Source organism: Dufourea novaeangliae, unplaced genomic scaffold, assembly GCF_001272555.1.
Source record: "Dufourea novaeangliae isolate 0120121106 unplaced genomic scaffold, ASM127255v1 scaffold96, whole genome shotgun sequence".
Taxonomy (NCBI): Eukaryota; Metazoa; Arthropoda; class Insecta; order Hymenoptera; family Halictidae; genus Dufourea; species Dufourea novaeangliae.
In genome coordinates, this window is record NW_015373974.1 from 104,705 (window position 1) to 129,543 (window position 24,839).

At 38.7% G+C, this 24,839-nt stretch overlaps 2 protein-coding genes across 2 annotated transcripts; both read right to left on the reverse strand.

Annotated features, from left to right (window-relative positions):
• Positions 1-76: 76 nt before the first annotated feature.
• On the reverse strand, positions 77-13,544 carry LOC107186975 (ras-related protein Rab-3). The gene is made up of 4 exons (XM_015574954.1): positions 13,404-13,544; positions 3,436-3,663; positions 2,801-3,019; positions 77-779 (listed from the first exon to the last, which is right to left on the reverse strand). Exons 2-4 carry the CDS (start codon positions 3,661-3,663, stop codon positions 624-626), a joined length of 603 nt encoding a protein of 200 aa, XP_015430440.1. The 5' UTR covers positions 13,404-13,544; the 3' UTR covers positions 77-623.
• A 1,799-nt stretch (positions 13,545-15,343) lies between these two features.
• LOC107186938 (facilitated trehalose transporter Tret1-like) lies at positions 15,344-22,718 on the reverse strand. Its single transcript, XM_015574911.1, has 5 exons — positions 22,681-22,718; positions 17,638-17,858; positions 16,892-17,305; positions 15,982-16,547; positions 15,344-15,667 (listed from the first exon to the last, which is right to left on the reverse strand). The coding sequence occupies exons 1-5, from the start codon at positions 22,716-22,718 to the stop codon at positions 15,344-15,346; spliced, it is 1,563 nt and encodes a 520-aa protein (XP_015430397.1).
• Positions 22,719-24,839: the final 2,121 nt, after the last annotated feature.

The window sequence follows — 24,839 nt, forward strand, 5'->3', positions numbered from 1 at the left end:
TAATCCCTTGAACACCTTGACCTACAGCTCTTTGCTCCTGGCCCTTCTTAAGAGGGTCAGAAAATTAACTCTCCGTGGACTTATGGTCAGTTTGATACATTACCTCCATAATTCATCACCCAGACCGGCTGATAGATCCCCGTGGATCGAGCGATCGATACCCTATAGAACTCCAGAAAGAGACTTGACTAAGGAGGAAAGTAAGCAGTTTGATCGAATCTCGCACGGTTCACCCTGTACATATATACGTATTTATGTGCACATATATAAATACATTGATCGAGAAAGGAGGAAAGAAAAAGAGCAGAACGAAGAAACGGCCAGGAAACACAGAGGGGGGTTAAAGGAACGATAGACAGGATTTTGAACTAGAGCCAGCGTTTTTTTATCACTCGACCTTTCCTCCTTCTCTCTTTCTCTCTCTCAACGTGTCCCTTTCTCTTTCCCACGCACACGGGTACACACTCTTTGCGTACAGACACACACACCCAGGATAGACCACGCGTTCACGCACACATGTACAGGCATACACGCGGTTTCCATCTAAGTTTCCTTCCTCTGTATCCATCATCCGGTTTGCTTCCTCTTATATAGTGCTTAGGGGGTGTGGCCACCCAACGTTTTTAGCAATTACAGTTGGTGGTCGCTGGATTGGTCGGCTGATCGGTGAGTCGTTGACCCTTCGCCTGGCCCATTCCGCCAGCGATCAGGGTCGGGTCATTGTCCAGGGACTCGCTCATCTTGTCGCATATGAAGTCCACCAGCTGCTCGAACACCGTCTACGATGGAAGTTGGTAAATTTGTCTGTTGGCCACTTTCTTGAATGCATGTTTAAGGATCAGGATTCTTCTGTGTGGAAAGGAGTGTAATCCTAGGTAGATGCGGTCAGAGGATCACTGGACTTAGTCTATGGATCCTAGGCAGTCAACACGGGCTGTGGCCAGAAGAATGGACGTTGAAGGTAAAGCCCCTTGTGTCTGCTGACACTTTCGTGAAAGGATTCTGAAGGATCAGGATTCGTCTGTGTGGAAAGGAGTGTAATCCTAGGTAGATGCGGTCAGAGGATCACTGGACTTAGTCTATGGATCCTAGGCAGTCAACACGGGCTGTGGCCAGAAGAATGGACGTTGAAGGTAAAGCCCCTTGTGTCTGCTGACACTTTCGTGAAAGGATTCTGAAGGATCAGGATTCGTCTGTGTGGAAAGGAGTGTAATCCTAGGTAGATGCGGTCAGAGGATCACTGGACTTAGTCTATGGATCCTAGGCAGTCAACACGGGCTGTGGCCAGAAGAATGGACGTTGAAGGTAAAGCCCCTTGTGTCTGCTGACACTTTCGTGAAAGGATTCTGAAGGATCAGGATTCGTCTGTGTGGAAAGGAGTGTAATCCTAGGTAGATGCGGTCAGAGGATCACTGGACTTAGTCTATGGATCCTAGGCAGTCAACACGGGCTGTGGCCAGAAGAATGGACGTTGAAGGTAAAGCCCCTTGTGTCTGCTGACACTTTCGTGAAAGGATTCTGAAGGATCAGGATTCGTCTGTGTGGAAAGGAGTGTAATCCTAGGTAGATGCGGTTAGAGGATCACTGGACTTAGCCTATGGATCCTAGGCAGTCAACACGGGCTGTGGCCAGAAGAATGGACGTTGAATCCTATCTTCAAAGGATTCTGAAGGATCAGGATTCTTCTGTGTGGAAAGGAGTATAATCCTAGGTAGATGCGGTTAGAGGATCACTGGACTTAGCCTATGCATCTAAAGCAGTCAACACAGGCTGGGATCAGAGATATCGATCGAATGGACGGTTGATGGTAAATCTTTTCTTCAGATGACACTTTCTTGAAAGGACATTTCAAGGACAGAATCTTTCTACGAAAGGAGTGCAACCCTAGATGGACGTGGTTAGAGCATAACTAACTGAGCTCACTGACTCAGAGCAGACAGCAAAGGCTGCGAGCAGAGGAATCGATCGGCTGGACGTTGATGTGTCAATGCCAATAGGTTCGATCCGTGGTGCGAGTGTGATTAATGGACGCAGATGAGCGGCAATCGAGGACAACCGATAGAAGGTAATGGTACAGTACACACACCTCGCTGATGGAAATAAGTGTCCAAACGTAACACGATAACCTTCTCGCCGTCGTCTGCTAATGACAGGTATACGCGAACGATGTACCGCCGGGATAATGGGTTTGATAAACAGGCGAAGGAAAAAGTGGATATGGCTGGAAATGGGCCTCCTAATGTATCCTATCTATTTATTCATTCACAGCGGAAGAAAAAATTTTTTAATAACGCTCGTTATGGGATTTGGACTACGAAAACTCTAATAATTACCCAGTTGTCGGACACCTATTATATGAATACTCGAATATCTGAACGTTCCACTATCCGAACGTTCTGTTATCCGAACAATCTACCATCCGAACGTTCTATTATCCGAATAGAGTATCTCCTAGCAACTTATTATCTGAATACCCCAATATTCGAACGTTCCACTATCCGAACGATCTATTATCCGAACGTTCTACTATCCAAACGTTCTATTATCCGAACGTTCTATTATCTAAAGGCTTTACTATCCTAACGTTTTACTATCCAAACGTTTCACTACCCGTGTGTTCTACCATCCGAACGTTCTGTTATCCGAACAGAACATCTAAAACTTCCTTTATCCGAACGCGTATAACTCCCTGTTAGTTCGGATACGGGAGGCTGTACTGTAATCGAGTTTTGTAAATTTTCTTTTCTGGGTGATTGAAATGGTTATTCACGATTGGTTAGGATTCGGATCATCGATTTACCTTAATGTTAATGTTCTCTTTGGCAGACGTCTCGAAGAATTGGACCCCCAATTGGTCCGCCAGCTGTTTGCCCCTCTCTTCGCTGATCACTCTTTCAACCCAGTCTTGTACCGAATTGAACGACTCCTCGTTCGTTATGTCGTACATCAGGATGAAGCCCATCGCGCCCCTGTAGTAGGCCGTTGTTATCGTTCTGTATCTCTCCTGACCCGCCGTGTCCTGAAATAATTACCATTAAACATCAGCAAATTTCATTTATCGAACGTCACCGATGAATATTAAAAGTCACTGATTACTATTAAAACCCATTTACGTTGGGCCCAGATTCAATTAGAACTGGAGAATAATCGATTTACCAATAATTCAATAATTTTGAAAATCTCGAAATTTCTACTTGATTCTTTTTTTTTTTTATTGGTTTGAAAGAAATATGGAGGTCGATACGGGAAGCAATCTGGTCACATAGTTTCAGTGATCCAATATGGCGGCGGATACAAGAAGAATCTGGTCACGTGGTTTTCGTGATTCAATATGGCGGCGACAACACGAGATGAATCCGATTCAGGGAGTTATGGTTTAACTTTCACGCGTGAAAAATCATAAAACTTAATTGATTTTAATGGAGTTATACCAACCCAGATCTGTAGCTTCACCCTTTTCTCGTTCCTGAAGACCGTTTTCACCTTAAAATCGATCCCGACGGTCGATACGAAGGCCGAGGTGAATGAATCATCCGCGTAACGGAAGAGGAAGGAGGTTTTGCCTACGGACGAGTTGCCGATAATCAGCAACTTGAACATGTAGTCGTAGTTTTGATCCGCAGCCTCCTTCTTTTGATCCTCGCCAGCTTTCGAGCCCGCCATCTGCAAAGAAACGGTAGGCAATACAATGGAAAGACACGAATACAAGAATATTTCCGATAACATACTCAGCCCCCGATAGAAACCTCGGAAAATCTCGGATAATATTTCGGGAATAGGTAACGGGAAAATAGACCGAAATTTTGGAATGTTGTAATTACTAATGCTGCCTGTCAGACTTCACAGAAAAATTGCAATCTATTTGGTTGAGTCATAAATTATAACTCCTTTATCTTCATTTTCCTTCTTTTGGAAATTCTTTGCAAGTCCATTGAATACTCTTTGCAAATTATTTGCAAATTCTGTGTAAATTCTTAAATATGTTTCTATTTCAAATTCTTTGAAAATACTTCTACAAAATCTTCTGGAATTCATTCCTTGGCAAATTCATTGAAACTCTCCTGCAAATATTCTTATGTTCACCGTTGTGAATCGAGTGTCGTTATCAACCACAATGCAACACGTCGGAGTGCAATGGCGGACAGCCTCAAAGTTATCGTGGATTTCCGTTTTCCTCGGAAGCTGATTAAATTCAATCAAGTCGAGCGGAAAATTAAGCCAGCCTCGCCGTGAAGACTTCTGCAATGGAAGTTTCATTTAAAAATCGCGTTTCTGGGGAATACGAGTTTCCGTGAAACAGTGAAACGAAAAAAAGAAGTTACGATTGGAATGGCTCGTGTTGCGAGCAATTGACCTAATGTTTTATGTAAACGTGAAGGAGATTCGCGATATATTTGAACGTAAATACGTTCTTTAAGAAGGTCGAGGATCGAGTTAAGTGAATTTCTTTCGGTACCGCCCCTTCGGCAAGTTTCCGTTTAGCTTTTTTCTCAGCGACACTTCATCTTTCCAGCCGAAAAACAGGGGTGGCCAACGATGCGAAAGAACGCCTAGTCGCTGCTCTTTAAAGGGATTTTTTTTCAGAAAATAAAGGTGAAACCCTTATAACTGCTCTTTTTTCATTTTTGTGAAAGAATTGTTTTGAAAATTACCTTTATTTCTCCAATATTAATATTTATGCGAAATCAGATTTTTTCAAAGTAATCTGAAAATTTGGTAAAGTATAATACAGATATAGTAACTATAAATACAAGAAGCATACTAATATATATACGTGTAAATATAATAAATAGAAATTTGTACCATTCCCTTTACTAACAATTATATTAATTGCATGTGAAGGGAGAGAGAGGTCATTTATGTAAATTCAAGTTTTTGTAAATTGATATAAAGCAATGATAAATATTTCGTAAAATGAAACTATTAATACGTCAATTTCTTCTAGTGACGATATTAATAGATGAAACATGTAATAAATCTTGTTCTTTGCAATTGTTGCCTACGTATTACAGAATGATGTTTATATTTCACAATATTTATATTTGTATAACTACACATTACGTAAAACAGTTATCGCGTTTCCTAGTACGGAATACTATCTAAGCCAGGTTGTTAACTCGATTTCCTATTGCTCTTTCGGTCGAGAAACCGGAATTTCGTCAGCGATAACATTCGTAATCTTTAATTATGTGAAAAAACGTAACTACGTTACAAACCACGAAGAACCAGAATCGCGAAAATTGATACATATTATTGTCTTCGTACGAACCTAGAAATTATCACTGAAAAATTCGTTTTTCATAATTAATTCATCATACTATTATTAATGAATATTTTTCAATGAAACATTTTCTTTACAAAGGAAGTATTAAAACTACCCTAAAAATTTCGATTTTTTTTTACTCGAGCAATTTTTTCGAATCGAGCAATTTTTTTTTTTTGCTGATATTCGGTTCTTCAGGGTGAAACCACTCTTTAATCGTGAATGTGTGAAGTCGTTTCTCCACGAAAAATACTGAAACCCAACTGAATTTAATAATAATGGTACCACATCTACTGTGATAAATGTATTATTAATAACAATATTGAACACGTTTTTTGCCAAATTCTTCGTCCTCGATGGATGATTCTCGGCCACCCGTGTTACCTCTAATCCACCCCAATTCACTGACATCGTGTCCACAATCCATCTCGACTTTCATTCTCGTCCAATCTCCTACCTGGTGTCTCTCCCCGTTATCGACGCCTTATCCCTCGCTAGGCTACATTTATCTCCGTCGATCCCTCACGCTACCACCCTCTGCAGATCAAACCGGGTCCACGCTTTAACTTCCCCGAGAAAAACCGTACGTTTCACAGACAGTTATTACAGTGACACCAATTCACCGACATAAATACAGTGGAACAGAAGTATTCGCACACTCTTCAAAACAGAACAACTATTTAAAAAATGGACCAAGTGATTTGAGTCTTTTGTGAAGTTAGAAGGATTAGTTCACTAAATGATGTGTAAAAAAAATGTTGAAAAACTTGCAAGTGGTCAATATCGCGAGAAAAATAATGAAGTAGCGGTCCACTATTATAGTAGTAGACTACTAAGCTATGAGAGTAGACTATTAGGTGTCATTGCAATAGTGTACTATAGTATAGCGTAGTATGCCATTACTAGTATAGGAGTTCATTGTATTATAATATGATAGTTACTAGTGAATGTACCTAATAGTCTGGAAGTCTACCCTAATAGCATACTAGTCTATTACTATTATAATTATAATGGTTCCCCCTTGTAGTCCACTCTCCTACCCTAGTAGTCTACTACTATATTAGCAGTCTACTATAACAGTAGTAAACTACTAGGCTATGAGAGTCGACTACTAGACTATCAAGTGTCACTATGATCGTATACTATAGTATAGTGTAGTAGTCCACTACTATTATAGGAGTTCATTATATTATAATATGATAGTTACTAGTGAATGTACCTAATAGTCTGGAAGTCTACCCTAATAGCATACTAGTCTACTACTCATATAGTAATCTATTATAGTATAATATAGTAATTATAATGGTTCCCCTTTGTAGTTCACTCTCCTAACCTAGTAGTCTACTACTATATTAGCAGTCCACTATAGTGTAGTATAGTAATTACAGTGGACACACTTGATACATGTATAAATCAGCGATTCCGTAAGTATCCCTACAGTCTATTAATAACCGTTACGGTGGAAACGTTTTCTCGGTAAGTTCAAGTGGTTCCGATCGAAATCCACCCCATGGGAAAACACCTACTCTCACAGCCACTATCAACGGCGTCCGAACCGCCACGAAATCGTGCACAATGTACCGTTCGCGATCCCCGATCGGCCGACACTATGAAGTCACGATCGACGCGTCAAGTGGCCGTCGTCGCGAACCAGGAAATGAACACGTGTCGGTACCGGAAGTCTGTCCCGCGGTGCAATCTCGACGATGGACATCATTCGTGCCATCCTGGTCCGTAACTCCAGCACCGAGTCCCTCGCAGCCGGCACGCTTCCATTTCCGGTCACGTTTTTCCCCGTTGCCGACATTTTCCGCGTGATTTTTCTGTCCACGTTCTCCGACGGACGACGGAGAGGTTACGTGTAGCGATTACCCCGTTTCGCGAATGGCGGACTGTGACGTCTCTGTGTGTATGTGGTCTTCGCTGGCGACCACGTGGTGCTCGTGACCGGTTCGGTATCGCGACGAGTTACAGTCACACGGTAGTTTGTTTGTTTATCGTCGATCTTGGACGCGTTCGAGGCTGACTTTCGGCAATTTTCGCTGTTGGTTGGTTAGCTTTTTTCGGTGGTTAGAGCGTATCGCGGTTTCTTCGTATCTGGGAGAGGCACCAATCGTATCGGGGAATGGCACCAAGAGGGCCATTGTTGCCTTTCAATTCTTATTGAAAAATAGTGTGGTTTTATTAATTTCCCCCTTTTTTAATGATTTTTATATTCCTTGTTATATTTAGAAAATGGCACCAAGAGGGCCATTGTTGACTGAGAAGCCCGATTTTGTAGAATTTTTATTAATTGCCCTTACCTCTTACGATTTTTATATTTGTTGAATTATTTTAGAAATGGTACCGAAAGTACCATTCATGTTCGAACTTTTTTTAGAATTCTTATTGAAAAATAGTGAGGTTTTATTAATTTCCCCCTTTTTCAATGATTTTTATATTCCTTGTTGTATTTAGAAAATGGCCCTAAGAGGGTTATTGTGAACTGACAATTCCAAATTTTTTTAGTATTTATATGAAGAAATGGCGAAGCTTTATTAAAAAAGCAATTAGCATTAATTAAACATCAAATTAACAAAGCAAAATAGCAACAATTAAATGTTAAATTAAAACAAATCTCCATCCAAATTACGCTGAAGAATCCGATGCATTGTCTCGGTATGATATGACGCAACCGTCTGACACAATTCCAGGGATGTTTAATAAAATCAATAATCCCATAATTGGGTATATGCTATCCCCAATAAACCACTATTCCTTGACTTGTTCCATGAAGCTACAAACATCAGTGCAAGGAACAAAGTCATCGTGCAACGAGCACACATTATAGTACAGAAGTGAAAGGGGGTATAGAAACCATGGTAACATGAAAATCTGAAGGATGTACAAGGGAAAAGTGCAAAATGGAACGGCAGCGAAAGAGGGTACAGCGAACCAGTCAGTTTTTCATTCATTAAAACATCTTGAATGTAAAACAGAGTCTGCTGTTCCATCGCACGCTTCATTCATCTCGCGGGGGGCTTTAATGTCAGTCTGCATGGGTATAAACACTTTTATGCGTGTCTTTATGAAGGCCCCCACTACCGTTCCCCATTCTCTGTTTCTTTCCTGCCTTTAACGAGACTGGAAAGGGGAACACGTTGCCTTCGTAGCCCGCAGAACTTCCGTCATATCGGTTGTTCGTAATCACTCTGTGTATTTCCTAGGTTGATAATACGAGAAAACAGGCTACAAAACGTATCCGTGACTTTTTTTCTGGACACCAGGTGCGGCTATAGATATCGCGGACCCACGTGGAATAAATGTCTGTTTAAAGGAATGCACTCAAGTGTGAACAGTTGCAACATGGAATTGATAATGAACTTGGCCATTGCAGCACGTGTCCACAGCTGAACTAACAGCAGAAAGCTGTGGTTGGGACTCTGTTAAATAATTCATAGCTCAAATGGTCATAGTTTCAAGTAATTGCAGGTTTCAATTGTTGCTGACTGGAATTATTGGGAAATGTAAGTAAAATTGAATTGGGTGAATGGAAAGTAAAATTGCATGCGAGAGTTGAGCTGCACTTGTATTGGGGTTAGGTCTAACTGAAGGTACCAATTGCAGTTGTTTAATAGAATTGTAGATTTTTAGAGGAATTGATTGCTATCATTAAAAGTTGTAATTGCAACTAGATCAGCTAAATGGAATCTGCAATTGTAACTAGATAATTGGAGTTTGTACTGGTAATAGAGTCAGAGATAATTAGATATACTAATTGGGACAGGTTGGTACAACAGTTGAATCCAATTCCAAGTGTTTGGAACGACTGGAAGTTGTGTTCTTAAGTAAATCAAGGATGACAGATATAATTAGGTCAGAGGGGCAAAAATTATATCAAACTACAGAAAGTGTGATTAGAAATATTGTTTAGTAATTGGAAGATGCTGTAAAGTACTTAGTATGGAAAATTGGGAGCTACAACAGTAAGGGGATATTGTATAAGTGGTAATTATGATTGTAGGTCAAATTATAACTCCATCAAAAGTTTATGCGTTGAGGTACTATGATGAAAGGTTTAATGCAAAGGAACTGGAAAATAATAACTACAGCTTGATTTATTACAAAGCACTTGAGTACATACAACTTCAGTTTTAGTAACTAACCGGTAGCTCCATCTAGACCTACGAACCAGAAAGATGTGCTCTCAGCTAAATTAGAAGCTTGGAAGTAATAACCTTTGCAATTTCTTAAGAGGATTAAAACATGAATCGTGAGACCAAATTGTTCTAAATACATGAATGTCACAATTGCAACCTCACTTTATCTAATTATCCAATCAGAATTTCTGAGTAAATCAGTATTCAACTGAGCTTCCCTTTGAGATCCAACCCTTGCAGATATTCCTCCACATGAGGAAACAGCTGAAGATGTATTGTAACCACTGACAATTAATAACCTTGTGATAACTATAGTTAGCGACAGAAAGTAAACAAGTATGGGGCATAGTATTAACTGCGAGTTCGAGCGCAGTTATACCTAAAAATGTATTCCAGGCGAAAAGGCTATAAATAAACGACGCTGAGGCACAGACACTGCGAACTTTTTAGACGGGGGTGGGAGGTTCTTATCGATTTCATGCTCGAGTCGCAGCGGCAACTCCAGAGTTCCATCAGATTTTTCAAGTTCTATCATTTCTGCCTCACTTATTTCTAGAATGCTCGTCGAGACAAGAGATGAAACTAAATGTTCTCACGCCCCGGTAAAAAACGATCGATCTATCAGCTTATTAAACGTCCAATCGCATACCAGATACGATAATAATAATTATTGCATTCATAAACATAGATTTACACATATTTTCATAATTTATGTAAATATCACGAAAAATACATTTTCTTCAATTGTCATCAAAATAAATAAACAAATAATTATAATAAACAATTAAATATTATTAATAATAAATATTCTAATTGAATTTTCACTAATAGTGCTTGAATAAAATTAACTATATGTAATTTCAATTTAAAATGGAAGCAAGTAAAAATTACAATTAAAATTGCAATTAAAAAAATTTGTTATATTAATTTAAAATCTACTTTCAGATCAATACTTATTGAAAAAAAACTTTTTACCATATTTTTTACCAAAATATTTAAACTATGTGTTCCTATATTTGAAAAACATTTGTTACAAGTTTTTAATGAAAGTCGACGGATCGAGTAAAATACCTTCGAAATTTCGAGTAGATTGGCTGAAAAGCACACACCAAAAGCTGTCCACACCGGCAGCAACAAGACCACGGATTACGAACGACATGCATTTGACACGATTCCAAAAATTCCGTTTTACGACCGTTCCGGCGGATCGGCGCCGAAATACCGGAAGTTCGATAACCTGTGTAGCCAATAACGGAAACTACACTGTTACTGGGAAGAAATTTCGCCGGGAAAAATGTGTCAGACCGCCTACGCACCGCGCCACGGAACGTCGGGGCGAAAGAAAGTGGGACAAGGTTCGCGATAATCATATCGTCGACCATATGTTAACGTCGACGCGCAGCTTTCGTGCTGCACACAATTGCATCCTTAGCGCCACGATAAAGCGTTCCGTGGAATTCGCCGACACGCAGACCCCGGGAAAAAGGTGCTCGGAGGTCGCTAATGGCCGTCAGGAGTTCTCCAACACTGGCGAAAGGAGCATATTTGGGAATAGTTCAATTTATGGTATGCACGTGGAGCTGCGAACGAGATTATGGTGGCTCTACAGTGAAGTATAGTATTCCTTGCTTTCCGTTTGATGTCCTTGGATACGTGGTATGAATACTGCAGTTGATACTTTTTATGACAAGGGGGTTAGGAAAATGGTACTTGATGCAATTGTACCATAAATTAAGAATTGTCTATTTGATGTCCTTAGATACATGGTATAAGTATTGCAGTTGATATTTTTTATGACAGAAGGTTAGGAAAATGGTACTTGATGCAATTGTACCATAAATTAAGAATTGTCCATTTGATGTCCTACAGCATATGGTATAAATATTGAACTTGATATTTTTTATGACAAGGGATTAGAAAAAATGGAACTCTACCATGGATCAACAAACATAAATATTAGAATAGTTGGTTTCACTGAAGATATGTAATGTTTTGTACTGTTATAGTTTTGTGTTAGAGTATTCATTACTGGTCTTTAATGTTGGCTAAATAATATGAAATCAATATCATTAACGATTTTGCGTTGGTTCTTGTAGCTTATATTTATGGGTGGGAGTGGGAGCAGAATAATAGTTTTGTCATATGAGCTGAGAACTAAAACAATAAGAAAAGTAACAGAAGCTTTTATGGTAAAAATCCCTTGGACCATAACCATTAGGTACTAAAAGCTTGGTATTCTAACTTCTTTAGCTGGTCATTAATAGAGTGGAGAAGCAGAAAGTGTTATTTCCTTTAAAGCTTTTATTGAAGAAAGGAATGAATAATCATTATATATCTAGAAAACTAGTAATATTATGACAGAATTGGTTAATTTATATTGAAATATCATCAAGCCTAATATAAACCAAATGTATACATTGCAGTATTTCAAATTCAAAAGATCTTGTAGATTCCATAGACTAGATTTGTTGTCTTCATACAGAAAACAAATTTATATAATTGGTGGATAATTTGATATTTCCATATCTAACCCAGAAGTAACATAAATTCAAGTCACACTTAAATGTACTATGTCTCTAAAAAACAAAAGAAACTAAATTTGAAATTCTTGATACAAGTCATTTGTTCTCATAACAAACAATCATGAACACAAATCCAACTCACAATCTGCGTTATTGTACTTTTACAAATGAGACTTTTTTTTCAACAACTGGACCAGTATTTCACTCTCTCCAGATGCAGATGAAATTTATCCCAGATAGCGATACCCAGCTCAGACAAGCTAATTGCGTTCCTCAGAAGAAGAAACTTTATCTCGTATATCAAGGTTCCCCAAAACAATCCCAGTTTGTTGTTAACTCCTCGCCCTAAGCCTTGGGGAACGGCACAGGGGAATCCCCCTCCAAAGCTCCCACGATCCCAGGGGATCAGCCAGCGGGCAAAGCATAGAATATCTACTAAAATGGCGGAAATGTCATTGAGAAAACCGAACCCTCCACGCTTCTCGATTACGTTGCGCCACGTAGAGGGGGAGGGCTAGGTAGTGATGGCGACGGGAGGAGGGGGTAGCAACAGAGCAAATATTTTTGGAAGATCGATTCTCAACACCTGACCACCCACGCCGCTCGTTACAAAGTTTCGATTTCAGCGGCTGTCAAAATGAACGTAGACGGAAGATGGAGCCTCCGTATAAGTACAATCGTGACGCTAGAATCTGGATCCCGAAAACGCGTCTGAATCGATACTGCTTGACTTCTCGATGTATCGATGTTCAACTGATAAACACCTAAAGCTATGCCACAGCTACCCCAAGTTCGGTCCAGTCAATAATCGAACTTCACCATCATCCCTTGATCCCCAATTCTCCCTACAGCTGACACGTTCACCTCGAATTGGGAAAGAATTTGACACAAGTCCTTAAAAAGTACTGACAGACAGGACACGGAGGAAAGCTGCCAGAGGCAAAAAGACCACCGCAGATTACCCTAGTTGCCCAAACCATTTTGGGTCGTATCCACATATGGATCCAGATACACCTATGTATGGCAGCCTGAATAATTCACCCCGTATTGACATCACAGAGACCCAGTACATTAGAAGCGTCCAGCAGGAAAGTCCAAGCATCCCCTAACCGGGTTAACAATGAAAACCCCCAGGGGACGACAGACGGCTGCGAGGAACTACGTGCAACGCACTTTCTACGTGGAAAGTCGGCTCGGCCAGCCACGGTTCACGCGAGAGAGGAAAAGCGAGGAAGAGTACAATAGATGGAGAGAGAAAGAAAGAAAGAGAGAGAGAGAGAGAGAGAGAGAGAGAGAGACAGTGAGACAGAGGGGGACAGAGAGAAATCAATAAGCAGTCTATCGACGGGCTCCGGCTGGTCGGACGAGAAAACGTTCAGGCAACGAAATCCACGAGTGCTAGGAACTATCCTGAGGCACACGGGACTTCGTACGATCCCGTTCCATCGTCGTCCGACGTCAGTCGTCGCCGACGAGTACCTCCTGAATAGGACGATCCTCTCACGGCTGAACGGCGAACGACAAAGAGGTAGGTAGCACACCGAGCGTATTGCACTTCCGGTCCTGCACCACCACGGCACGGCGAATTCGTTATCAGCGAGTGGATATTTCCTGCGGATACCCCGGACCACGACTGTTCCGACACAAAACGGCAGCCACACACAGGGGGGGTTGTTTCCCGATGATTTTAAAGAGACTGTGGACTGGCCTCGGTAAAGCCTCGCGCCACTGTAACCCCCGCTATAGCTAAAATATCGACCATTTTCGTGGACCCCCGCCCGTCCTCGGGGCCAATCCCGAGGAAGGCCGCGCCTGCGCGACGTGCAACCCGACCAACATCAATATGCCGCCATTAGAAACGAGTCGGTCCGTTCGAGGACACTTGTTGATCGCGAAACCGTTCCGCCGCCTATGTGCTTGCACCATCGGTAACTGACTTAACGATTGTCGGTAAGTTATCGACAGATTGCTGAATTTGATTCTGTAGGTCACCGTTTGTGTTTACAAATCAAATGTATTGCTTGTGTTGGAATGTTTAGTATGGAAATTGGTGAAATATTATGGGGAGTTTTATTATTTTCTGTTAATAAAGCTCCTATGGCTTTTTTTTTATTGCGAAATATGGAATTGAAACGTGAGTGTGTTACCAGTCGTCTGAAATTAGCCGAATTTCTTATGACATTCGTTTTGTTTTTGTTTTATTTGGCCTGTACTTTGGCATGCTCGCAAAATTCCGTAATTATCGTTAATCTCGTACCGAACGCGTGATCGCAGAATTGATACTTCAAACATGCCTCATCACAGTTTTCGCAAGCCGAGGATCAGCTATGTGCAAGAGAAACAGATCGTGGAGCCGGAATCCAGTTGCGAGTGCCATGTCGTGAGGCGATCGCAATCTGGCCGTGAAATCGACGAAAAAAAGATCACGTACTTAAATTTTAACTAATAAATCAAATAATCATTCGATTTCAGAAAAATCAAAATTTCCTAAATTTCCTAATTTTGAGTCATCTGTGACTTTTTTCAAATTCAACTGTTTTCCATCGACATTGCTCTTTCAACTCGAATAATACCTGATGCCTTTATTTATTATTTTTCTTCCAAGTGTATAAATTGAATTTGATTTATCATTGATAATTTTGCAGTCTGAGAAAATGTGAGAGCGTGAACGAGTCATCGAAAAAGAACAAAAAGGGTCAAGTTCGAAGAATCGAGACGCGAAACCTGAGGGTGCCGCAGATTCCCGAGAAAATTGTCAATCTCGTGAACATTCTACAGCACGAAAACTTCCTGAAGGTGGTCGATCAATATTTCAAGTCGGGCGTGAAGAATCAATCACGAAAGAAGTCACAGGGAAAGAAGTCAACTTCGATTAAAAATTCTTCGTCGAGCACGGCAACACAAACGGACTTTGACAGTAAGAAAGCATAATTTGTCGTGAATGTCATTGTAAATATATAAATAAACATAATTACATGTCGAAACAAAATGATGCAGCTTGATTAACATCATAAACCATCCTTCACGTTCTTCTTCCATCAAGTATGACTATCACACATCTCTCCTTTAATATAACTTACAATTTATTTTGCAATTTGCAAAATTAAACGCGTGACAAGATTCCGTTTGAAGTATAAAAAATACAATTCTGGTATCTTTTATTTACAGTAATACTAGCTGTGTACTGTGTACCATAATTCTTCTGTGTGCAGTAACATTCAGTTTAATAGTATTTTTGTTCTCTCGCCAAGTTGGATTCTATAAACAATCTGCTATTCATAGTCTTGTGAAATGAAATCAAAGCAAATCAAATTACTTTGTTAGAACGAGCTTCTGGCAGAAAATTACAATTGCATCCCATCGAAAGTCATTTGAGGTTCACTCTCAGTGGGTCAACAATCCACTCTAACCTCGTTTTCTCACAGCTTGCTCTCGGTGTCATCATAGATCACAGCTGGATTCGTGGCTGCCCACTTTTCTTTAATAGGCAAGGATTCCTTCGTTGGTTTGTTCTTCAAGCTTTGCACACCGGCATAATGGTCTTCGACTTCCTTCAGAGTCCTGCCCTCAGTTTCTGGCAGCATGAAGTAGAGCACAACGCCACCTAGGACATTGATTAGACCGTAGAAGAAGAAGGTGCCGGCCAGGGACAGACCATTCACCATATACAGGAAGCTCTTGTTGGCTATAGAGTGGAAGATGTAGCCTATGGAACCGGCGAACCCTGTTGCACTGCTTCGAACCTAGTTCACACAAAGGAAAACAACAGGGATACTTTGGCTCTTCACGAAAATTGGGACACTCTGTATATGACTCTTCAGTACATTCTATGGATAGATATAACTGTAGAAAGCTGAAGCAGAGTTAAATGGGAACAACAGTGTGCCAATAGCAATTCGATGACATACTTGTTGCTATCATGAAGATGACAGAGAATTGTATAATTCGTTATTGTTGTAACATAGAATTGCCATAAGAAATTTGTACAAATTACATTTGGAATATTGTCTATTAGACTGAAAGGTAAAAGGAAACGGATGATATATTAGAGAGTTACCTTCACAGGAAAAACTTCACCAGCAAGTACCCAAGGCAACAACCTGATTCCAACATGGGACATAAAGGCTGAACCAATCAGCAAGGTGGTCGGCACCCAGCTGAAGTTTTTCCCCTTAATAGCATTGATATCATTCAAATATCCATAGACGGCTGCTCCACAAAAGCAGAAAGCAGTGCCACCGATGGACAGGAAGTTCAACTTCCGTTTTCCAGTGAAGTGTATGGCGAACACGCAGATCAGCGTACCCACTAACTGAGCCAGACCCAGAAACACTGCAGCTGTGTATTGGTCGATGGGTGCGTCCAGTTTTTCGAAAACAACCACCGCGAACGTCTGAATGGTTATAGAACCACCAAATGATTCTACGAAGAACACCCACGTGATTAGGAAAAAGGGGACATAGAAAGTCCTTTTACTGAACGATTTCCAGATCCTTTCTCGCGATTCCGCCGGTTTGTGGACTTCCTGGCAGATGACCTGTAACTCTGCTTTCACTTCACCTGGTCCTACCCAACCTCTGAGCCAGCATAGTGCGTCTTCAGCTTTCTTAACTTTTCCCTTAGCTGCAACACACAGTTAATTATGAGACCTAGACTACTGGAATATCCAATGTAACAAAGCTATATAAATAGTGAAGTAAAACATCATTCTAAAACCTGACACATATTCTGCATTTTTCAATAAACAATGAAACTTCAAGACCCCCAAGACTTTCAATCTATTACTAAACGAGTCTAATAATTAAAGTGACCTGATGCTTTTCGTCGTAGATACAATATCCTACAAGAATTTTGGTCGAATGATCCCTGAACAGTATAACCCAAAATCGTAGATAAACCCTATATACCCTAAATAATCTAAGGTCTGGGTGTTAGGTCATTGCTACAGATAACAGAGCGAAGCTCACCGGCAAGCCAATGTGGGCTCTCAGGGACCAGGCAAAGGGCAATCAGGCAGATAACAGGATAGGTCAAGTTGATCAGGGCCACGGTCCTCCAGTTGGTCAATTTTCCGCTTAACATCTGTGTGAAGATGCCCAAGATTACGGACATGCTTGATGTGGCGGACAACATGCCACGTAGATGAGGCTGGGTAACCTCCGCTACATAGGTCATCACAGGTGCCTCCAAGAGGCCGCCGGTCAATCCCGTCAGGGCCAACGCGATGAACAACATCCCAGCGGTGGTGGCGTAATAGAAGATGAGCCACGCTATTATGAATGGGATGTTGATTAGCAACATGGTCCTCTTTCGGCCCAGGTACTGCGAGACTGGCCCGCTAACGAAGCAACCAATGGGCACTAGGAACAGATTCAAGCTACCTGGAGAATAAACAGAACCGAGAGATCAGTAACATTTATAATAAATATAGTCATCTGATTAACAGTGAGCAAAATAGGTAAATAGTTCAGTTGTCCCTCTTTACAGGGTGTCCCATTTTAACAGACATTTTAAAATGAACATATCTGTTGTACGGATGAACATAGGTCACCAAAATTTTTTTTAATTCGGTTCTCTGGTATGTGTGTTTTTTTTTAGGGAATATTGTAGATCTAGAAGAGACAAAGAGGAATTTGTTGCTTTTATAAATTCTGATGGAAAAATGTGGATTTCTATGGACATTTTAATATTTTGGGTGGATCGGAGCACTTACTGATCCACGTCAGTTCATCTAGGGTAACTGGGATTTCCGAGTCCTCTTTCTTCAATTCTGGGATCAGAATCGTGGAGAACCCAAGGGTGGATCCGAATGTGAGCATCAGAAGATTCTTCGCCGAAACTGCGGAACATTGTGGCAGTGCTTGGCGAAGCTTCGATATAGTGTACACTTCCGGGACACCGTTCAGCTCCGCGGGCGATGTCTTCTCCCCGTTTCTGAAATCCAAATGGGCCGAATGGTTAAACAAAATTGGTTAAAAATTATTACATTCGAAATGAAACGAATTTGATTCAAGCTCAAGGGATTCGAGAATTAATATTAATATTATATAACTATTACTCTTATTAAAACAACAATTTTTCAAAATTATTATTATTATTGATATTTCCATTTTAATTGTATTATGTATACCTTATTATTATTACATTAAAAATATCATTAAATTTCAACATTTATTTATTTTTTATTTTTATTATATGTTATATATTGAGTGTTAAGTACCAGCAGCAGAGTGCATATTCCAATCGCCTACCATTGAGTACTCTGAAGAATTTTTGTGAATGTTATGTACTACTCGTCAATACTCATGTAAATATTCGTTTTCTACGATGGTACTGATAAAAGAATAAAGTACGAGCGTTTCGAATGTGAATCGAATTGAGCACGATGAGTCGAGCCCATAGATAATTTTTACGCGGGCAACCGTTTTATTTTCCGTCATTGACACAGTTCCTTTCAGCGTGAAAGGGCCTGCCACGATTACATAAGTTTCGGTGCACATTCTCCCGGGTTTGCGTAATCCAGCGTGCCGAACCACGCGAGTCTGCTCGCACAGGTAGATCAGTTACCTCGCGCGTGGAATTTTTTTTTATTTGTCATGAAGATGAACTGATCTGAAAATATATAGCAATTCTTCATTTAAATAAATTAAGAGCCACCTGGACACCAATTGGATATACATGGCGTTCGCGATAATTTGTACCATCGTTTTTTTTTTTCGTAAACGGTAAACATTAGAAACAAACTGAAGAGGAGGCAGTTGTAATATATTTTACTAGTAATATGATAGCGTATCGAAAGTTTTTGTGTTTTTAATATTTTTTTAGAAACAAAGGTGACCTTAGTTTTTTTAAATGGAATGCTACATATTTTTTTACATCATATGAAAGCGGGCATGAAGGAGAGTTCAACCATGTAGTATACTATGGCCTTCAGGGTCATACAAGGGCAGGAATAAAAGAAATTTTTTTTTTTTCGTGTTCAATTAGTAAGAATGCATTTCTGAGAATTTGTTTCTGCCCTTGTATGGCAAATAAAACCGAGTCATTATTGCTTTAGGAATGATAATCATATTAATTGAAATAAATTAAATAAATTAAATTGAAAACTGGAACAGAACCCGTACAATTTGGGTCAGAATAAATTTTTAAGTGCGTTTCTAAAAGATTAAACCTGAAGGACGAAGCGAACCACGAGTGACACGAGGTTGAAACGATCTTCGGAGGCCTGAATCCCAGTGAATTATGCGTCATCGTCGGGAAGAAACGTCAAAGCGCCAAGCCATGTGGAAAATTGAGCTATCAAGCCGAACGTAATCTAGGACAATCGTTCGAAACAAAAGCTTAAGTTCAGTAGAGGCGGTCGTTGTCACTTATCGCCGTGATCCAACATCGCCTCTAGATCATTCGTGACAACTTTCCTCAGCGATATGGGAATAAAGATTCTTGATAAAGAGGATCCACGGATTATTGTGTTGTCATAACGATTTACAGAACCTACGCAGAACTCGTTCGATCTGGATACACTATTTATCTATAAGTATATTTATACTATTATTATACTATATTATATATCACGTATCAATAAGAACTGCTATTTAAAGTAACTCATTATCTATGGGTTGTATAAAAAAAACGTTTTAATCCATTATATAGCATTTTAAGGGACGTATCAGATGAACACAATTTCATTTTATTATATCTAATTTGTTTTTTAGATACCAACGTGACCTTGAGTTTTTTCGTTCATCCTTTCCTTGAGTCTTTTGAGTCATAAACGCAAAATCTCCACTTCACTTTCTGATATGCAAGGTGAAGCACGTGATTGGATTCACTTCAATACTAATGATTTCAGTGGAAAATGTTTCAGACAAAAGTTGTATGGTTTCGAAGAGGGCAGAATTTTTCCTGACTAGGTTTTTTTGTAGGAGCACGCGTAGAGGACATACGAAGGTCAAGTTTGTTTTTTTAAACGGAATCATATATCTTTTATAAAGTTAGTAGATCCAGCTTGTAATTCTGTATAAATAAGTATTACCCTGTTCATATTAAAAAATCGTTAGTTTAGGAGATATTTTGAATTATTCGAAGTGGTATCAGTGGAACCACAGCGATAGAAAGGTATTGCTGCGGCTCCACTTATGCCACTTCGAATAATTCAAGTCACCTACTCCACTCTGTAGTTTTTCCTCGTGAAATCGTTTTAGTGTTTAGGTCTACTCGCGACCATTTTATCATCGCAGCGTTTAATTAAACGTTCAGGAGGAAGCAATTATGCAATGCCGTCGTGGAGGACGTTCTTTTTATCCAATAGCAATTCTTCGCCTATGGAATTTTTTCAAACGGTCGTTTACTTGGATTTTCTCGAAACTCGGAGAATGGATAAGAAGTCACGCAATATCGTGAAATATTTCCGAGTTATTGAAAGAAGAATCTCTAATCCGTCCACACAGAAAACAATCTGTAATCACGAAATAACTCGTCGATGACACCACAAGCAAAAATAAGATGGCTTAACGTATAATTACTAAATCATTAAACAATTATAACGTCACTTGAAAATTGTTATCTGATCGACGGATATTTTACGGATAATTGCCGGGGAAAAAGAGTAAATTGCAAGTCGAAAGCGGAACTAGATAAAATTTTGTGAAAGCATATCTCTAATAATATTTTTACCAATAGATACTGAACAGTTCGAATGAATAAATATTTTCAGTGGAAAGCGAAACTTCGACAATTAAAATATTTTTATTAATTTCTGGTGTTGAAAAATTTTTTTTATTTATTCGTTGCTCGAATGAAATTGTCCAAATTTAATGCAAAAACAAAAGAAATATTTCGTTTTCGTACTTTTAGGGATTTGAAATGAAATGTGATGAATTACTGTACGAAAATTTATAGAATTAGCACTCCAGATCCGCTTGAATGTCACTTCTAAATGCGCATCTTGGCCGAGCGTATAGATGTTTAAACGAAAGCGCTAAGTAGCTGCATCCTCGATTACCGTTGTAATCTTCTAAGCCAGATTCAGCGAAAGGATTCTAATTGATGCGGTATATCTTTTCGCCTTATCAGTGGTTGATGAAAAATTAACAACAACAAATATAATGCACGTATTCGAAAATTCAGGAATTCAAGTATTCAAAAATTTAGAAGTTCAAACATTCAAAATTTAAGCACTAAAGTAGTCAAGGATTCGAAGATTCAAATAGTCAAAAATGGAAGAGTTAAAATATCTGAAATTTAAACAGTTTAAATATTCATAAATTCAGAAATTTAAATATTCTAAAATTCAACTATCTAAATATTCCAAAATTTAATGCTCTAAATATTCAAAATTTCAACACTTTGAATATTCGACAATTCAACACTAAATATTCAAAAGTTCAACACTCGAAATATTCAAAAATTCAACACTCTGAATATTCAGAAATTGGACATCGAAGTATTCAAGAATTCAATACCTTATATATTGAAGAATTCAATTGGTACTTTCAATACTAAAAATTTCAACTATTAAGAAATTTTGAAAATGTTGAATGTACATGGGTTCCAAATCTGAACCATAGATAACAATAATTCTGAAATAGTAATAAATTTCACTTTGATAAAAATTTGCACAGATAATTCTAATAATATATAAAGCCATTAATTACCCGCATTGATTCATCCAATTCGATGTTTTATACGAAGCAAGCCTATGTTGACATTTCTGATTAATTATCGGTCGTCCGTCGAACTTGTTATCTTAATTATATGTAAGCATGCGGATGAATCAAACTACGCGAATAATGTTGTTTGAATGCATTCCTATGCAAACCATTAGGAAAACAATTTACGATAAATGAACCGATAGATGAATACGTGACACTAACTGTCAAGGTCTACGACAACATACGTCTGACATAATGTCAGTGACATTCACTTGAATATTGCATTTCCGTAAATCACAACAATATATACGTATACATTCTAGCTTTAACGACGAAAGTATTGACCATAGTTTATATTCAAACTGGCGAATCATTAAATTTCTGAATCTCAAAAACAGAAAACTCGATTTTTGAATTTTAAATTTTCCGTATTCAGACGAAAAATGTTTGAAAAATTCATACATCTGGATCCACCAACGTTCAAGTTTAAAAAATATTTTTCATTTCTGAGTCGTAGAACTTGTTAATATTTGAATTCACAATTTTTTGAATTCTGAAAGTTTTAAGCTATTGAATTTCTCGAACCAAAGAATGTTGGTATCCTGTCAATGGTGCTTGTAAAAGCTAATTTCTCCAATCATTATCGAACGGTTTACAGAACACAATAATAAACGTTTCGTTTGATTAAATGTTTTACGAGTCGGAAGAATTTCTCCGCGAAACGAAATCAATTGAATATTGGACATGTTTCTTTTGCAGACTGAGTAAATAACAGATGTTCCCTGACATTGGAATTTGAAAACAAAGAAGACGTCGATAAAACAAGTGTCTCTTGTTAGGACGCACATAACCAACGCTGTTAACCGACTCGGTCGAAGCGAAGATATCCAAATAATGTTCGAAACTGCCCCTCTGTACTTGATAAAATTATCTAAGTTCTGATCTACCAACGAAAACTATCCACAGAAAATGTCAATAGAACAATCTTATCAATAACATTTCGGAAGATGGATTAAAAACTCGTTAAATTATGTCTGTTTATGTACCTCTTTTATTTTATCAGTTGCGTATCAAATAAGCGATAAGAATGAATTATTACTAACCTGTTCGGTTCTTCGGTTGAGGGTGGGGATTGCGCCATTTTCGGTGCTGGAAAATAGGTTATTTATACTTTCTTCTGTCCTTACGAACTTCACACGTGCATTCCTCAATTTACATTTAAGTACGGTGAAATTGAATTTCGAAAAAATCTTTCGAACAGTTACAATCAACAATTATTTAATGTTCAAGTTACACGGATCAATAGTCTGATCTTGAAAACAATTATGGCTTCTTTCTTCTTTTACATGCTGGGAGCTTTTCTCTCTATCTTCAAAATTTTCTTCAGTTCCATTCAAGTACTCTTCTCATAAAAATGAAGATCTTTATCTTTCTTCCTCTAGTTTCTTCTTTTTCTTCGATCACTTATTGCTCATAAGATGTTTTTTCCGTTAAATCACCCGATTTACAGATCAAGGTATCAAACTTACAATCTAGGTTTCTTCCTTTTAAGGTGTCTTGGTACAATACTACTCAGAGACCTCCAGCTTCGCCTCCAACGTTTTCTTCAAATTACCGTTTGCTTCGTTACCAACTCCATAGACGTCTAGAATCCACTCAAGGACCAGTAAGGATATCCAAGTCCTTTCCCCTGGCTCATCTTCGTCGACTGAATCTTCTCGGAAGGAATCACCTTAATCTTCTAAAAAACTGATTCTTCCCTGTCACTCGTCAATAATTCAGACCATCGAAAATTCAATTAATTCTTCAGTGGACCAATGTTCACATTTCTTCACAGTTTGACCAGCTCTCCTCCAGCTGAACACCTTAAATGCTTTCTGACAACTGTATAGTGGTGACCATTACAGTAGTCACGTGCGAAATATTCCAAACAATATGGGAATTACTGATAAGTGGCCCGAACAATGGTAGCTTTATCTGTACTTTTTCCCTTATCTCTCCACGTTCAAAAGTCTGCAAACCTTGGTGTACCTTCGACTTCCATTCATTAATCAGATTTCTCAAAGTAAAATGTCCTTTTCTGCTGAAGTGTCTTCTTCATTTCCTCTCAAGGGTTGTTCAGAATGGTTCACCAAGTGGCCATAGAGATCTTCAGTTTTTCTTCAGGTTGGTAATTGAAGAAAGTCTGATCAGAGAGCTGGTCCTTCTCTGGCACATTGTGAGACACTGAACGACCAACGAAAGCAAAAGCCAGTGCACCTTCTGATTTCTCCTCCTCCTACAGCAAGTTTGCACGAGTTGTTTCTGGGCATCGGTGGTACATACGACCCCCCTTCTGTCATGCAGCTTGGCGTGCCGTTACACCTAATGTGACAGTCACGGTTTGGAGCCGATGGAGGAGAATGCTGCTGAGGTAATCCTCTTTGCTAATTCATGATAATGGTGGAGCAGTTGTAAAATTTTTTTTTTTTATGACCTAATACTGTGAATCCATTTGTGTATGTGTGTTACCAGTTGGAATCTTTTTTTTTTTTTGATAAGCAGAAGATAATAAACTGTTTATTGGACCTGAAGCTAATGTAGACAGTACGTAAAGTATAGTGGTGATAGATGCTATGGTCCACTTTATGTTAAAGGATATTGTTCGTGGAACTATAAACTAATGGGGTTGACAGAATATATTGTAATACTTTATAGTGTATTGTTTCAGTCATTCCGAGGTCAAAGTGACTAACTTAACCTTTTTGAATTTGTTCAAATTTTAGTGCTGAAACGCTTGATTAGTGCTTAACTTCGTGTATTTAAAATAATTTTCTTTGGTTATATTTTGTGGACTTTATCAGTTTGGCAAATGAACGGCGCATTTATGACGGACTACTGTAATTGTCAGTATATGATGCATATTAGTGGTAGGTAATATAATTAATAATGTATATTTTTTTAAATTATTATTTATATACTGCCGATTATTTTGGTTATGTGTTGTATGAAATTTAAGCAGTAATAGATATCATAATTATACAGTACATGAAGTAGCATATGTTACTGTTTTAATTAGTTCTACTAGGCTATTAGAAACAAAGGTGGATTGTTTCGTAATTTTTTACCACCTTTTATTATTTTTTTAATAGTAAAATTCATATACATTTTTTTAGAAAATATTTATTTTAAACCATTTTACATATACCCTAGTGTAGCTTGCTTTGCGAATTAATATCGATAATAAATTTGTTAAACATATAGTGATTGTAAATTAACATTT